The sequence below is a fragment of the Indicator indicator genome, chromosome 8 (assembly GCF_027791375.1).
Source record: "Indicator indicator isolate 239-I01 chromosome 8, UM_Iind_1.1, whole genome shotgun sequence".
Lineage (NCBI taxonomy): Eukaryota > Metazoa > Chordata > Aves > Piciformes > Indicatoridae > Indicator > Indicator indicator.
Window position 1 is genome coordinate 17,008,431 of NC_072017.1, and position 17,046 is coordinate 17,025,476.

General features: G+C 36.8%; 1 protein-coding gene across 2 annotated transcripts in view; it reads left to right on the forward strand.

Moving 5' to 3' along the window:
• Positions 1 to 17,046, forward strand: part of GLRA3 (glycine receptor alpha 3) — a 68,767-nt gene that overhangs the window by 14,342 nt on the left and 37,379 nt on the right. The window contains exons 2-3 of one of the 2 annotated variants that reach the window (XM_054382970.1): positions 2,429 to 2,556; positions 9,272 to 9,339. In XM_054382970.1, coding sequence (XP_054238945.1) covers positions 2,429 to 2,556; positions 9,272 to 9,339 — 196 coding nt within the window. Of the gene's footprint in view, positions 1 to 2,428; positions 2,557 to 9,271; positions 9,340 to 17,046 lie in introns of those variants that run through there. The other variant, XM_054382971.1, reaches the window with a different exon arrangement.

Sequence of the window (17,046 nt, forward strand, 5' to 3'; positions counted from 1 at the left end):
GCCTGTAGTTCACAGGTAACTCAAGTGCAGTTTCCAGTCTAGAGCTTAATTCCATACTGTGCAAGGAGATGATGCTTGTAACTGCTGGGTAAGTCAAATATCCAGCTGTGAAAAGAACTGAGGTAAATGGGCCAACACCACCACGTGTAACCTTCAACCCAGATTACAGGTTACAGTACCAGCAACTGTAAGCCTGCAACCCAGATTCTTTGTAGAAGGACACTGAGAAGAAAATATTTTTCACTTTGGACTATGCCTATTGTTTCTCTTCCTTAAGGTCTTTAAGATTCACCAAGCTAGCCATATATTGAACACAATACCTTATATTTTACTAAATTGTGTCTTACAGAAAGGTAAACTGTCTTGGTTGCTACACCTTGATCCTCTGTTATCTTTAATGTTCAACTGTGTGCCTAAATTTCCGTTTGAATTTGTCTGTCTCACTGATTTTTCTTCTGCCTCTCTTTGAATAAATTTTATGCCCCTTTGAGTTATTTACACCATTCAATTATGTTATTTTGCAATCTTCTTTTTGATAAACTAAGCTCATTGAGTTCATAAAGTCTCCTACTTTTTTGGTACTTTTCTTAATGCTTTGACATCCTTTTAAAAATTGGACACAGGATTTGATGCAATGTCCCCAACCTGGTCTCATTAATAACATAAAATGATAAGCGACCTTCATGCTTCTACTTACTCTTTCAAATCTTTCCACACCACTGGATAACATAGTAGTGCTGTGACAGCTGTAACACAACAGTGCTGAGTTGTTCAGCATGAATGCTGAATCCTTCTTAGACTCAAATGCTCACATTCCCAATTTATTTATTTCTGAGTATCCTTCCTCTGTCTGTTTTAAACTGTTTTACTTACTCAAGCCAGACTTAAGAAATTAGTTATTTTCTTGGACTCATCAACATTCATACCTGTGTTGGGTTTTTTGTTTGATTTTTTTTTTCTTCTAATTCTTAGTTTTAAACCATCAATGACTTTCTATTTTCTTTCCTGATGGTAGATGTCAGTGCTGAATGTAATTCTTACTACAACTCCCTACAGTAGCTTCTTGTCTAGAATTTAGCTGCACCTTGACTTTTCTGGGCAGCTTCTTACTCTCTAACATTTATATTCCATGCTAAATGTCTTCAGCTTGGCCTAACACTTTCTGACTGAAAAACCATTTTGGGTAGGTCATGCACTCTGAGAGATCTGTGATTCAGGGTGTTTTCTTATCTCAGTTCATGAAATTCTGATTTGACAGTCTTCAAGGCCTGATTCACAGCTCATCTCTCCTGAGGTTTTTTTTTAGGTGAACACTGATTTAATGGACAGAATAGATCAAAGACAGAAGTAATTATAGCCCTGGTGATTCTAATTTTCTTTTCATTTCTGGTTTTGTGTAACAGTTTATTTGGAACAAAAACTTTTACCCCAATTTTTGATGGTGTAAATTCAGCCAGTAACAAATTACTTTTTTTTTTTAATATAACTTTTGACAGCATTTTTGAGACTCCAAAAGCCACAAATGGTTTTAGTTGCACTGTATATCACAACATTACTCACAATTTTATTTGCATATATATTTACTGACTACTGTAACTCAAGAGTTACAGTTAAGAGTTAAGAGTTCCACAACAGTAAAGACCTTTCAGTTGGGTCCACATGGCCAGTCACAGTGTGGATATTCCTCACTCCTATTGTGTGCAGAGCACACTTTAGAATGTCAGTGGAAGTTCTGCATGAATATGAAGAGACTATAGGAGATGACATTTGCCATGTGGCACGGAGATAAAAATTTTGCCCTAAAATAGTTCCTTCAGTAATTTGTTGGGTTTTTTCCACCACAGGAGTCACTTTTGTTTTAACAGATAATGAATCTCCATGACACTGCTAAAGAATACCATTTGCCAAAAGACTGTTTGATATTTTGTATTATGTTTGAACACCAACTTAAAATATTTGCTGAACAAAAGTGGTGGTGGTAGTACTATTCTATGAACAATCCTTACTATGTTTTTTTTTTCCTGATCTAGCCTTCTGTTACACCACCACCCAGTTAAACAGACCAATCCTAACTCATTATATCATTCCATATGCACAGCTCTTATGTAGATGACTTTATAATGTATGATTGACTGAAAGTTTCAGTAATCTCCAAAAATCCTGTGGAAGAGTAACCTGTAACTATGCAGCTTAGCAAAATACAATTTGCATATAAAATGACAGATAGATAAAAGAACTTGATGTCCATTTCTTTATTACTATTATTTTTGAAGCATAAACTAGCTTGAAAGTCAGTCTTAGCTTTCCTATTTTCCTGTTCATACAAGAATGAACTAAGTGATTGACTGTAAAATTCATGTTTCCGTAACAAAATCTCTAACAAAATGTTCTGTTCTGTTTTTTTTTTTTTGTTTTCCCTTGCTACTAGCTTGGTAGCCACAAAGGAAACAGACAGTGCAAGATCTCGTAGCATGCCAATGTCGCCATCTGATTTCCTGGATAAGCTAATGGGGAGGATGTCAGGCTACGATGCAAGGATCAGGCCAAATTTCAAAGGTAATTTCAAACCTAAACTTTCAGGTTTTAAGTATTTCAGTATTTCTTCTCACACCAATGCAGTTTCTGGAATAAGTATTAAAATGAGGTACACACTATAAGAAGTGTTTTTTTTATTTTTACCTTTCATTCCTGTGACACTTTGTGTCGGTTCTAATATGCTCTATTCCTGCCATTTTCACATCCTCCCAAATGCAGATCTCTTGGAAATTTAGCTTATCACAGAATGCTATCACTGTTACTATTATCAATAGATTTGAATTGTCTAATATGCTTTGGGTTTATTTTGCTTTCCTGAAATGCTTGTTAATAGATTCGTCTTTCCACCTTGCAGCCTGAAGCATTCCAGAAAAAGCAAGTTCCATGAAAAAGAGGCCAAATACTCACACCTGCCTGTTCGTAACTAAAAGGAAGGGCATGTTAATGATATGTCCATCAAATTTGAGGGACCTTATCTTAGTTATCTATCACCAAACCTGTTTCTCACTCTGGTGTCGCAGCTGTGCTTTTAAAAGGTGAAAGGGATCATCTTTCTTCTTGTTTCTTTCCCAGTTCTCAGTTCTCCACTGAAACTGCTGGTTCCAAATACCTGGAATTGTCTCTTGGCATATGCCTTTTATGCACTTACCACAAAGAAGATTCAAAGAAGTCCAAGGTTTGCAAATGCAATGATTACGTCTTCCAAGGGTCTTAGTACAAACCATGTTATCCAGACTCAGTCATGCTAAAATAGGATATTTAATGAAAGGTTTTACAAACTGCAATATCATACAAATATATAAGTGATTCTACAGACAAAGACCACCCATTCTAACTTTTACAGTCCAGGAAGTTTAGGCAATTTTTTTTTTTTTTTTTTTTTTTTTAGAATGCAAAGAGTTACAATAATAGAGTAGAGCTACATTTCACTGTATTTCTGAATCGTTAAATCAAGATATCAATCTTTTGAAAGAATAAATCTATTGTGATTAAAAATTACATTATTCTTTTCCTTAGCTGCTTTCTTCTGTGCCTAACTCCTTGAGTTCAAGAGATTTCTTCTTTCTAACATTTCACTATAAGGAAGTTTTACTCCCTGTTTACTACAAAAATTGTCCTTCAAGCAGACAGGCCTGCCTCCTTTAAGTCACCTGTTGCTGCCTTTGTATCCTAATTCTTATTCAGTACCAGATTTTACCACTTTCTGACTTCTTCAGGTCCCAGAAACTTAAGTGGTTATGACTCTAAAGCTGTTGCTGTTTACTGGCTTTGCCAGAACTCGCCCAGACTGATTCATAAGAACCAAGTAGTTTGTAAAATTACTTCCTCATTGGTAAGCCATAAACACTTGGTATTACATATGTAAACTTATTACCAGGATTTAGTGCAGCTGGAAACGCTTTGCTTTTAATAAGTTAATTATGTTGATGTTTCTCAGAAAATGATAAAGATGCACTGGAAATTCAAATACATTGATAAAAGATTTACAGCAGCAATCAATATCACTGATGACCACACAAAATAAGTCTGTTGGACTTTCCTTGATGGAGATATTTTGAACAATATTCCGGTGCCTGGCCTCCTGCACCGTGTCAAACATTGTGTCAAACAATATTTTCAAAGTAACCTAGAACACTGAGTTAATTTCTAAAATTAACTTCTTATATGAATTTTTTGCTCCTTATTAAAGTTACCTTGACTTGTTGCCATTTTATACTCATTACCGTGCAAACTACAGGTTCAATCTGAGGTAAAGCCATAGTAGGCAAAAGAAGACCTCAGGCAAAGACAAAGCACTGCAGTTTTTCTTCTTCTTTAACTCAAGTCCTGCAAACAAGCATTTAAAAATGAGAGTTTACCACTTAGCAGTTCATTTGGGGATTGAATTTTGGAGTGTGTTTTGGACACCATGCAATCACAATCTGCTGATGGGGCTATGCTGAAGAATAGGCAGATGGTATGGAGATTAGCAAATTCAATACAGTGCTTCTTGAAAGCATAATTCAAAAGATTTACAGTCTTGTTTTGTAACTATTAAAATTTAAAGAGACAAAACCTAATTTGACATGGTTCTTTTTTAAAAAGTGTACATTCTAAATCTTCTAAGACAGCTACGCAGTTTGAACAAATCTGCCCAGAATGATTCAAATCTGTCACAAAGAATAAGCTTCTCCTTAAGTGACTTTGCCACTTTCTGGTTAGTTTTATTAGTCCTAGAACAAGCACTGGGGCTTAGTGCTTTTTTGAGGTTTTTAATCTGGCAACAGTTTTGAGAATCACAACAAGAACGAATAAGAGAACTCATACAATAATTTAAAATAATTTGTTCTTCCAATAAAATTCTGGTGTAGACAAGGTTTTAAACTACCAATTTTAGTGATAATTTGACTGAATGCTCTGCTTTTGGATAAGGAATTCTGCCTGTCTGTTCTTGTACAACAGAAATAATAGAGAAGACTGATGATATTATTTTTGCTATAGGATCAAGCATAAAATTAATAACTCTTGTAAAATCTTTGTTCCAGTTGCAAAATATTTTTATTTTCAGTACATCAAGCCTATACCAAGGCACTTCTCCTACTACAAAGATTCAGTGCAAATCCATGGAGGACCTTACCAGCAATCACTTCATACTTTGAAAATTTGCTATTTACGCCTAACGTTAAAAAACTTCAAAGCAAAAGGACTATCAAGACTGTCTCTCACTTCTAACAACCTTAAAAAGCCTTTGACAAGATCATGCTGAAAAGTTTTTGAATATCCAAGTTAACTTTTTCAATTAATTTAATTATATATTACAATTAAAATTAATATTTAAGTCATAGATTGCCTTTGTCCACATACTCATCAGCTCTTTCAAAGAGAGCTTCAGTAGACATGTTCAGCAAAAGTATTCACAGAATCGTAGGAACTAGAAGGGACCTCTGGAGATCTAGTCCAACTCCTCTGCTAAGCAAGGTTCACCTAGAGCGGGTCCAGCCTGGCTTTAAAGATCTCCAGAGAAGAAAGCTCCACCATCTCTCTGGGCAGTCTGTTCCAGTGCTCCATCATCCTCAAAATAAAATTTATCCTTATCTTTATGTGGAATTTTGTGTGTTCTAGTCTGTGTTGTTGCCCTTTGTCCTGTTGCTGGGTGTGTTGGGCACCATTGAAAAGTGTCTAGCCCCACCCTCTTGATGCCCTTCTTTAAGATGTTTAAAAAGTAATGATAAGATCCCTTTTCAGTCTTCTTCAGGCTGAACAGCCCTAGGTCTTTCAGCCTCTCCTAGTAAGATGCTCCAGTCCCCTAATCATCTTCACATCCCTGCACTGGACTCTCTCTCCAGTAGATCATTGTCCCTCTTGAACTGAAGAGCCCAAAACCAGATACAGTGCTCCAGATGTGGCCTCACTAGGGCAGAGCAGAGAGGAAGAAGAACCTGCTGGTCACACTCTTAATGCACCCCAAAGTATTCTTGGTAACAAGGCTCATCGCTGGCTCATAGCTAACTTGCTACCCACCAGGACACCAAAGTCATTATCTGCACAGCAGATGAACCCATAACCTGTATTGGTGCATGAGGTTGTTTCTCCCAAGGTGCAAGACTACGCTTCCCCTTGTTGGTCTGCATTAATTTACTCTCCACCAAACTCTCTAGCCTGTCCAAGTCTTACTGCACAGCCACTCCACCCAGTTTTATATCATCAGTAAACTTTCTGGAGGTACACTCTGTTCCTTCTTCCAGGTCATTAATGAATATAGTAAACAAGACTGGATCCAGTACTGACCCTTGGAGAACACTGGAGATGTTCTGTAGGACTCCAACTAGACTCTTTGCCATTGTTCACAGCTATCTCATAAGTCCACCTGGCCGTCCACTCATCTAACCCACATTTCCTAAGCTTCCCCATGAGGATCTTGTAGGAGACAGTGTCAAAAGCCTTGCTGAAACTGAGGTTAAAAACATCCATTGCTCTCCTCTCATCTATCCAGCCACTCATGCCATCATAGAAGTCCGTGAAATTGGTCAAGCATGATTTTTCCCTTTGGTGAATCCATGTTAACCATTCATGATAACTTTCTTTTCTTCTGTGTGCTTAGTTCCATCTGCAGGGGTAGAGGTGAAGCTGACTGGCCTGTAGTTTTATACCCAAAAGAGTAGTCTTACCCTTTTGGAAGGCTAACGTGACATTGGCTTTCCTCCAGTCCTCAGGCACCTGTTCTGTTTTCCATGACCTGTCAAAGACAATGGAGATTGGCTTAGCAATAGCATCTACCAGCTCCCCCAGCACATTAGTTCATCCCTTTGGGGCCCATAATATTCACCCATATTTTGTAAGCAAAACAATTCTTATAATTTCTACCAATCTAGCAGGTACAGAGGTAAGGTTTAAAGGGATAGAGTTCATTGACAGCATCATCCACCATCGTACCTCAAGTCTGTTTTTTGTTTTTTAATTAAAGTTATACTTGCTGGACAGGGTATGCATTTCCACTGATACCAAAACTGACACAGGTGATAACTGATTCAGTGATTCCTATATCCACAGTTTTGCAAAGATTTTTATAATATATGGCTTGATATCACCTCAGCCTGTCAGTTTGTTCCTGTTTGCTTTGCCTGAAATGTCTTCTAAAGTCCTCATATATTCTTGAATCAGAATGGCTCCAGTATTTGACACAGCTAGCAACTGGAGGCACAAAGACTCCATTTAGTTTTTCTGCTCTGAGCTTCTTATCTTTTATGTTGTAATAATCTTCTTTTACCTTCACTTTCCAGATCTTGGCAAGATTCTATTCTTAATGCCTTGCAGATAGTTATCACTGTTAGCTTTCCTGTCTCTAGTGAGTTTCATCTTTTTTTTTATTATTATTCCTGTCTTTAATGTATGTTTAGCTTGTCTGCGTTCTTGTGGTTTGCATTTCCTGTGGTTTCCTGTTTCAGCAACTTCATTTATGCTTCTTTTTGACCATGTTTTGCAAAGTTCATTTTTACTCTTCGCACTATCTTTAAGTAATCTCTCCATCATTCACAATCCACTTTTAACCTTTCCTTTTATGTTCCTTTCAACTAGCTGTTAACTATATTTCTGCAACACTGCTTTTCAAATTAAGCATCAACACTGTAGTGATTTAGAGATTTTTCTTCATAAAAGCAGCTATGATTTTTGATACATCAAACTTAAAATTTGAAGCGTAGGATGATTTTAAACAAGGTAATATCATACCAAAGTTGAAATGATGACAAACATTAAAATAGGGAAGCTTTTGTCAGGAAAGCTGCCTTGCAAAGAAATTATCTAACATAGCCAGGAAGCACACTATTCTCTCTGACAATTTTTACTGACTCTGCCTTTTTTTGTCACTCTGGCTTTTTTTTTTTTTTTTCCCCTTCATAATTTTCAGGAGTTGTCCAAATTTACTGAATTTCAAGAAGGATAAATATGTTGGATGTGCTTAACAGTTCTAAATAAGTAGCCAAGTATCAAAGTGAAAATGGTATCAAAGTGACTGCAGAGTGATACCTCCTTACCTGAGAATTCTGCTCCATAAGTATAGTCTTGTGTATTATTAATGATTGAAGAACACAGAGATTTTTTTCTTGAAATTGCCATAAAGTACATCAAAATAACAATTGTCTTGAGGAAAGAAAATGGAATCTTCCAAGTTGCGTCCTACTGGTCCAATTTTTAATGGATGGTCAGATTCTTCATGTATTTGATATCAAGTACATTGGTCACTTTAGATTTGCTAGCTGCAGAGCATGAGCAGAACCAGACAACTTCTTACTTCAGCAATCCTGGAAAAGAAATATTGCATAAGGGTCCGTAAGACCAGCACTCAAATTCCCTGTATAGATCTTTCATTATTAGTGACTGCTTTGCTCTGCTAAAAGAGCTCCAGTGCTGAACTAGGTTATTGATACAAGAATATCAAGGTACAGGAGGGTGACAGAAAAACCTTGTGATGGAAAAAAAAAAAATCTTCTTTTCATTGTACACTGAATGAAGTTGATAAGAAATAATGGAGCAATTCACATGCTCTACCACAATGTCATTTTTACAGAAACTTTCAGAGAAATAATTTAAAACCTTTTCCATGAAGAGACAAATCATTGTTCTGTTATCATCATGGCTGCTCTGCCACTACTGATGCTTCACAATTGCAAGATAAGACAGAACAACAATTGATTGAATGCCTGTGGTAACAGAAAATTCAGTTTAAATAGATTCTTAACCTTTTTGTGGATTTAAGAGGAATGAGAATAGAATCTAAGTCATTTTTTCTTATCCACATTCTTCCTGTAAGCAGTGGAGATAAGAGCAGCAATATTTTTCTGTAACCAGTGATGACAGATAACATGAAAGAGAGCAGCTGCTTAAAGTGAAAAAGGTGACTTTTATCTCTAATTGTTGTAACAAATGACATACAGTTCTAATTGAAACACATAAAAATGCTTTTTACTATTTATTTCAGACAGAATTTTTATCATTATATATAGTATCATCCTCACAATTTTATAACAAACTTTCTGTCTTTTATTGAGAAGTGGCCAGTCAAGTATTGTACCTTAGAGAACGATCACAAGGAAAATTATTGGAAAACCTTCAATTTAATTTTGCATTAAATGAGGTGTGAATGTAGACTTATTTTTTCTTAAATCAATAAACATTGTTTCATAATGGTTTGTATTTTACAGTCACTGCTTAAGCAATGATTTTGGAACAAGGACTGGGTTTTTTTCCTCTTTTGCAGGCCCTCCAGTTAATGTCACATGCAACATATTTATAAACAGCTTTGGATCCATTGCAGAGACAACCATGGTAAGATATTTTACCTCAAAAAATGTTTAAAGTTCAAGTTGGTCAATGGGCTCAAATGCTAGCGAGGGCTTCTCTTCACCAGAAGCTAAATAAAGGAGGAAATCCACATCTGAGAACAGAAAATGAGAACATTACTTTAGCAATTGTTTGGTGCTTTTCTGTTTGGTTGGTTTATTCTAACATAAAATCCATCATTATACCATCTATCACACAAGTAAAAGTAAAGCCAAAGGCTGTTTTTTAATATCTCCATAAGTTTTATCTGACAGTTGTAGTGAACTCATTTTTAATTAATTTGTGTCTATAGTGTTCAAACTTTCCAACCTCAAAAATGTCAATTCATTAGGTTATTTTGTTAATATTTTAGAATTTTGTTATAAACAGTGCATAGGGTGATATATACTTTATTTTTAAATTCCTTCTTCCATAGACCTATTGCACAGAGAGAATAACTCAAACAGTGATCCGGTACATAAGATTTCTTTACAAATTCTTAAAGTGGGGTAAATAAGTGGATTGCACACCTTTTGTATATATACTTATAGTTTATATGTCAAAGAAAGGCAGAAGATAGAGTACAAAAAGTCTGTGGATTTTAAGGAAATAATGAGATAGAGTCTAAAGACAGTAAAACCAAATATTGAACTGTGAATGAACAAAAATAACTTGGGTAATCTTATTTAACAGGTGAAACATACAGTAATGACTTGGAGCACAGATTTACTCATTAAAATCTGTGGAACTAAAAGATATTCATAGAAAGCTTTGCATTGGAAGGAACCTAAAAGAGCATCTAGTTCTAACCTCTCTGACATGGGCAGGGACACTTTGCACTAGACTGGCTTGTTCAAGGTCTCATCCATCCTGGCTTTGACACCTCCAGGAAGGGGCATCCACAACCTCCCTGCGCAACCCGTACCAGTGTCTCACCATACTCACTCTAAACAATTTCTTCTTAATATCTAGTCTAAATTTGCCCTCTGCAAGCTTCAATCCATTCTCTCTCATTATATCACTACAAGACCTTGCAAAAAGTCCCTTCCCAGCTTTCTGGTACTGGAAGGCCACTATAAGGTCTCCTTGGAGCTCTTTTTTCTCCAGGCTGAACAGCCCCAACTCTCACAGCCTGTCCCCACAGGGTAGGTGCTCCAGGCCTCTGATCGTCTTTGTAGCCCTCATCTGGACCCACTCCAGGTGTTTGGTGTAATTCTCATGGTGGTGGCACCAGAACTGGTCACATTACTCCAGGTGGGGTCTCATGAGAATAGAGAGGGAGATTTCACCCCCCTCATCCTACTGGTTACACTTCTTTTCATGCAGCCCAGAATATGATTGGCTCTCTGGGCTGCAAGTGCACATTGCCAGCTCATGTTGAGTTTTTCCATCAACTGACCTCCCTCAAGCCCTTCTCCTCAAGACTGCTCTTGAGCCACTCCTCTCCCAGCCTATATTTGTGCTTTGGGTAGCCCCAACACAGGTGTAGGATCTTGCACTTGACCCTGTAGAACTTCATGAAGTTGGCTTGTGCCCACCTCTTGGGCACGTCCAGGTCCCTCTGGATGGCATCCCTTCCCTCCAGTGTGTCAGTTGGACCACAGAGCTTGGAATCCTCCACAAACTTGCTGAGGGTGCCCTGAATCCCACTGTCCATATTGCTTCCGAAGTGGTTCCAGCACCGACCCCTGAGTAACACTGGCCTCTGTTTGGACACTGCTGTTGATCTCAACTCTGAATGTGGTCATCCGTCCAGTTCCTTATCTAGTGAGTGGTCTACCCTTCAAATCCATACTTGGTCAATTTGGTGACCAGGATGTCATGCAGGACAGTGTCAAAACACTTCACACAAGTCCAGGTAGATAACATCCGTTGCTATTCCCATATCCACTGGTGCTGTAACTCCATCACAGAAAGCCACTAAGTTCATCAGGCATGATTTGCCCTTGGTGATGTCATGTTGGTTACCAACAATCACCTCTTCTTCATTTTACATGTACCTTAGCAAAGCCTCCAGGAGGATCTGCTCCATGATCTTGCCAGGCACAGTGATGACACAGACTGGCCTATAGTTTGCAGGCATTTTTTCTCCATACAAGTGCTTTACATATTTTTATATAAGGCAAATAAGCACTTCTGGAAACTGTTATATAGTAATTTGGGGACTGAGGTAAAGGCAGAACTGAGAAAATAGAGAGATATGAAGGGAGTTAAAAGGTCAAAATATAGCAAATAAGAAAAGATGAAGGCAAAAGTCACCATTCTGAATTGCAGGTAAGAGCTAAAGCCAGACCTTTGAATGTAGCCAAGGGCATGTAGCTAGGAAATTCATAAAGTCAAATACTTATGACTCCTATCTCCAAACTGATATTCACAGCTGCCTCATCTACCTTGGAACACAGTGGTAGACATTGCTGAGAAAGGCAGATTATTTTTTCAGGTAGAAAATTACTTTAATTTGCATTTGGGTGCCTTGCCAGATTGCAAAACAGATTGACATGGCATCCCAGGAGATTTATTCAGGTTCTATCAGAGGATTAAGCAATACCCACATGATAAGAATAATAGTGCTCCACAGCTACTTTTTGATGGCAAGCTTTGTGAATCTGGTGCAAAGCAGAAGACAGACCACAGGGTCAGTAAAGGGCAAATATCCGGCAATTAGATTGTTATAAAAAGAATATTAGAAAACTGAAGTTTCTGCCACTTAAAAAAAAAAGTCCTGAATTTAGAAAGAGAGTGTCTGAGTTCACATCTCAAGTGTGAGAAGTAAAAAACGTTTCCATTCAGAGCAATTTAGTAAGCCAGTTCAATACTTTGATTTTACAGTGAAGTTACATTCTTCTCCTTGTTGCCTTGAAAGCAAATTAAAATAGTTGAGACAGACTACAACCTGATCTATAACAAATGGTTCCAGGAGTATGTTACAGAAAAGACCAAATCTGGTCAGAACCACAGGAGGCTTTGTTCTATTGATTATATGTATTCAAAAAATGGATAATTAAGCACAACTGTGACCTTAGGACAAATGCTGCCTTCATGATACTGGTATGGTGTTTATATGCTATTCATTGGTACAGTTCAAAACAGACTTTTGCTTGTGGTCTGCAGCTGTTGACATCTCAGAGACTCAAATCCTCCCTTGCAGAAAAACAAATGCTTTTGTGTAGATAGGACTTTTCATTGTGTGTTTTATTAGTTTTACTTCTCCCCAACACTGAAGATGAACATCTTCTGAAAAACATTATAATATTTCTATATTGTAATTTCATTCAAAAGCATATTCCATTATTTTAAAAGCTGACTTTCTACATTTTGGAACAAATCCATTTACTGCAGTTCAGCATTTTACCAGTTATTATTATTTTACCAGTTTTATTTACTGTAGCCCTTAAAATCCAGGTAGTTATGTCTTAACATTTATTCTAAATCCTTGTGCACAAGATGACTCATTAGAACAATTTATTAGTCTCAAAAAAGCTTTCTATGTTCTTGATAAATTATTTTTTCAAGCAGGAAACAAAAGAGCTTAAGTAATCAGCAAGCGCAGAATAAAACCTGGACACTAAATAGTATCTTGAAGGCTCGCTGGTATCTAAAACTACCAGCAGAATAATGAGAATTGCATATAATCGGTTAACTTTAAAGGGGTCCGAGTACATCAAGACACGCTCTTACGTGTCTTTGCACCCAGCATTGTCAGTTTCTTGAATCTTCCAGTCTCTATTTCGCCATTCTTTCACTGATCGTTAAAATCTTTGAGCTCCCTCTGCTGCCTCGGTTGTGTATAACACAGTAAACAGAAGAGCAATGTGTTAAAAAACCCAAACCAACCAGGATGGGCTGCAAACTACAGACCAGCGCCAACTTTGCATTACCGGACTTCATGGTTCTCAGTAAGGAAGAGGAGTTTCTCAGTGCGCAGTGGGAAGTGAGTGTGCAGCTTTCTGGGAAGTGAGTTCTAATTTGCACATGCTTAATTCCCACATATGTCTGGATGTGTTCCTGTGTGACCTGCTCTAGATGGTCCTGTTCTATCAGGAGAGGTTGGACTAGACAGTCTTTTAAGGCCCCTTCCAATACCTAACATTCTGTGACTCTGTGTGATTCTGATTTTTAAACTCATATACCTGGTCTAACCGATCAGGAGAGATGGTTAAATGAAATAGAAAAGGACCTTAATTTGGTTTACAGCTTGAAATGCCATAAATTGTTTGGTTGTTTTTTTTTTTCATGGTTAGGTTTTTGGTTTGGGTTTGTTGTGTTTGGTTGGTTGGGATTTTGGTGGGTTTGTTTGGGGGTTTTTGTTTTATTTTTTGTTGCTATGTTTGTTTAGCTTTTTTTTTTTTTTTGTTGAGTCTTTCAACTTCTTGAGAGCACGAGTTATAGTTAGTTCATATTCAATTTCTTTGTCTCAAAAGACAAATAAGATGGTTCATAGTGGGGAAAAGCTGTGCCATATCTTGCATGGAAGATGTGATTCTAGTTGAACCTAGGTCATTTTATGTGATCATATGAGGAACCTAATGTATATCATATATGCTCTGAGGAGGTAGAGAAAAAGTAAATCACAATGTAAAACTCCCCTAAACAAAATTTCATCAGCAGCATGACTTAAAGTCAGGCCTTGCAAATCTTCACATGCTATTGAAATGAATGGCAATATCTGATCTGTATCTCTCTCAACAGTATTCACTAAGTAAGGATTTCATACTCATCCTCTAGGCAAGTAAAAGTCATAAGGATTTAGAAATCTTAAAGAACAAGAGATTTTAAAAAAAATTAAAGCTTAGACTAAAATAACTATTTCATTATATGAAATTAACATAGCATATTTAACATAAATTAAATCTGAATTTTACTTCAGATAAATAGCGACATAGCTAACCCTAAAAATCTCACAAACGAATCAGATTGCTTTGTCATGTAAAGTTAAATGTATGCTAGCAATGCGGGAATCATTTCCTACGGGAAACCAAATCATTTGCTTATGGATGCACTGGAACTTTTTTATCACAGGATTTATCACAACATCCTCAAAAGTCCTTTATGGGTTTTTTGTAGCTCAATCTGTGCACAACCTGTATTTGGGCTCTACCTCCTAATACTAAGAGATTCCCTGATTAAGAGCAGCGTCATGTAGATTGTTGGCAGCTACCAACAAAAAAAAGTCTTACATGGTGAGAATAACATCAATGCCAAGATTTTCAGCTACAAATGTTCACAGAGTACTGAATACCTGAAGCAAAGGCTACAGAAGAGTGAGGTTATGGGGGAGATAATAGGTCATACAAGGGGAAGCCTCCTTTTTTCTAGTAAATAGGACTGACCAACCTCCTTAAGGTTTTTTGAGTTTTAAAAGTCAGGAGCAACACTTTGATCTTAATGAGGATTTACAGCAATATTTACTATGTATTATTATGCTTAGCATAATGCGTGGGCTAAAAATGTATTGAAAGGGACATTCATTAAGAGACCTTATGGCAAATTACAGCAATGCAGACAACCAGCACATTAAAAAGCATGTCTGTTATTTGTTCCTGCCACATTTTTGCTGATGGGTCTCTCTTGATTCAGTCTGAAAAGAACTACATTATCCTGACTGTTGTTAAAAAGCCGGTGATAGATGTTATTGTACTTCCAGCACTAATCATATTATTTTACATTTACAAACGAAATGTGCTTTTAACATGTATTAATTCATTTACAAGCCATTATAAATTATTCTTATTTTACAAGCCGCAGCTCTAATTGCATTAGTTTCATCTTTCTTCAAGTGAAAATTTATGTTCTATTCTGCCTTTCTAGGTTGTCTTTAGAGTGCTTGAAAACAGTGTTCACTTGTAAAGCACTGCAAAGTTTAATGCTGATGAGTTTCACTAAATACTTTTCCCTAAATAAATCATTTAGTTGATTGTCTCAAATACAAGGAAATATATTCTTTTTTCAAAATATACTGAAAAGTTCTGTGTAATGGACATAAAAATGTGTTAATACTGAAGTGATGGACAGAAATCTCTATTCTGCACTTTTTATCTCAGATGAGTGAACATGAAAAGGCCATTTCATCAAAAAAAAATAATTTTTTCCTCTATTTGACAATTAACTTCCTTTTATCAAGGGACAGAGGTGTCAACAGATTGTGCTTGTATGACTTCAGAAGCTAAATCATTTAATATCCTTTATTTTGTCATAAACTTGCCTCTGCCATTCTGAGCCTGGGTCACTGTGTCAGGAGCAGACAGAGGTTTTTCAGGTTCTAGTGGGTTTGCAGCTGTGCAATTTGCTACATGACCAGATTAATCCATGCAAATCTCCCTGCTGAACCTGCATTCTAAGCAGACAGCATCATACCACCCTCCTCAGATACAGCATCTATTTTCTATATTGTACAGAAAATTTATAGGATGCAACCAAGGTGTGCTTGAAAAAGTACATTACTAATATATACATATATTCATTGCAAACTAATAGAATAATTTGTTTTCAAATTTGAAGCAAAGAAAACAAACCTGTATCAGTTGACTTCATAAGCAACACAAAACATTGTGCAGTTCTGCTCAAATTTTCAGTCTAGCATAACTTTTTAGAATTCAGATACTGTCTCGTGGAAGATGCTCACTGGTATTACAACAGCTCAACAGCATGATCCAGCAGAGGAGGACAAGGAAATGTTAAATAAAGGTAGCACAGCTAGCTCACATCCGTCTCACCCAAGTTACAAGGTGTGTCATGGTGCCATTAATCAGGTTACCCCTCAGTCTCCTCCTCTCCAAACTAAAGAGACCCAGCTCTCTCAGTCTCTCCTCATAAGGAAGATGTTCCACTCCTTTAATCATTTTTGTGTTATTTGAAAAAAGGGGCTCAGTTGCAGGGATGGTTTCCACATATTTCATGTTTGAAAGCCAGTTTGTTCAACATGAATATATAGAAAAACAGAAATAAAACATATGAATAGACACATCAGTAAAAAATGAACAAATAAGATTCTTATTAAACATTATGTTATTCTTTCTTGTTTGTTACTATAAAACAGCAACAAGACAGCTCAAAGCCAAGACTCAAGTTTAGATAGCAACCTAAGGTCAAATTCTTCTCAAAGCTCTAGAGATATAGTGCAATCTTATGCAATAACAGAGTATGTTTGTCTGAGAAAATACTGGAAAAACAGCAAGGTCTTTTTTTCAGGTTTCAAACCCTGCCATTTCCAGATAGCCTTTCAGCGATTTAGGAAGAGTTACCAATGAATAAGTATACAAACAAATATTTTTGTTAATTGACAACAGCAAACATTAAATGATTGAAATCTCCAAGCTATCACTTCACAGTCACAGCTGTCACAAAACATGAAAATTACTTTAGTACCTCAGGCCTAGTGCTGAAAGCTGAGTGGCTGTATCCATTCATTCAAGCTGGGCTCCCCCAGAATCTCTCTTCAGCTGCTACAAAATGCATGCAGTATTTTCTGCTTTGACCTCCCAGGCTTGGGGGAGAAATGTTGGGTCAGGTATACAACTATTTATACCAACTTCAGGTATGACCAGTTCTGTAAATATTTTATAATATGTCAGCCAGAGACTGTTTCATAGGTTGAGGGAACAGGCAGGAGTGCAAGTACTAAATTTGTATGCTGGGTGATGTTTTCTTAAATTCTTACATTAAGGGAAACCTAGCTACAAATATTATTTTTACCTCTTTTGAAGAAAATACTGA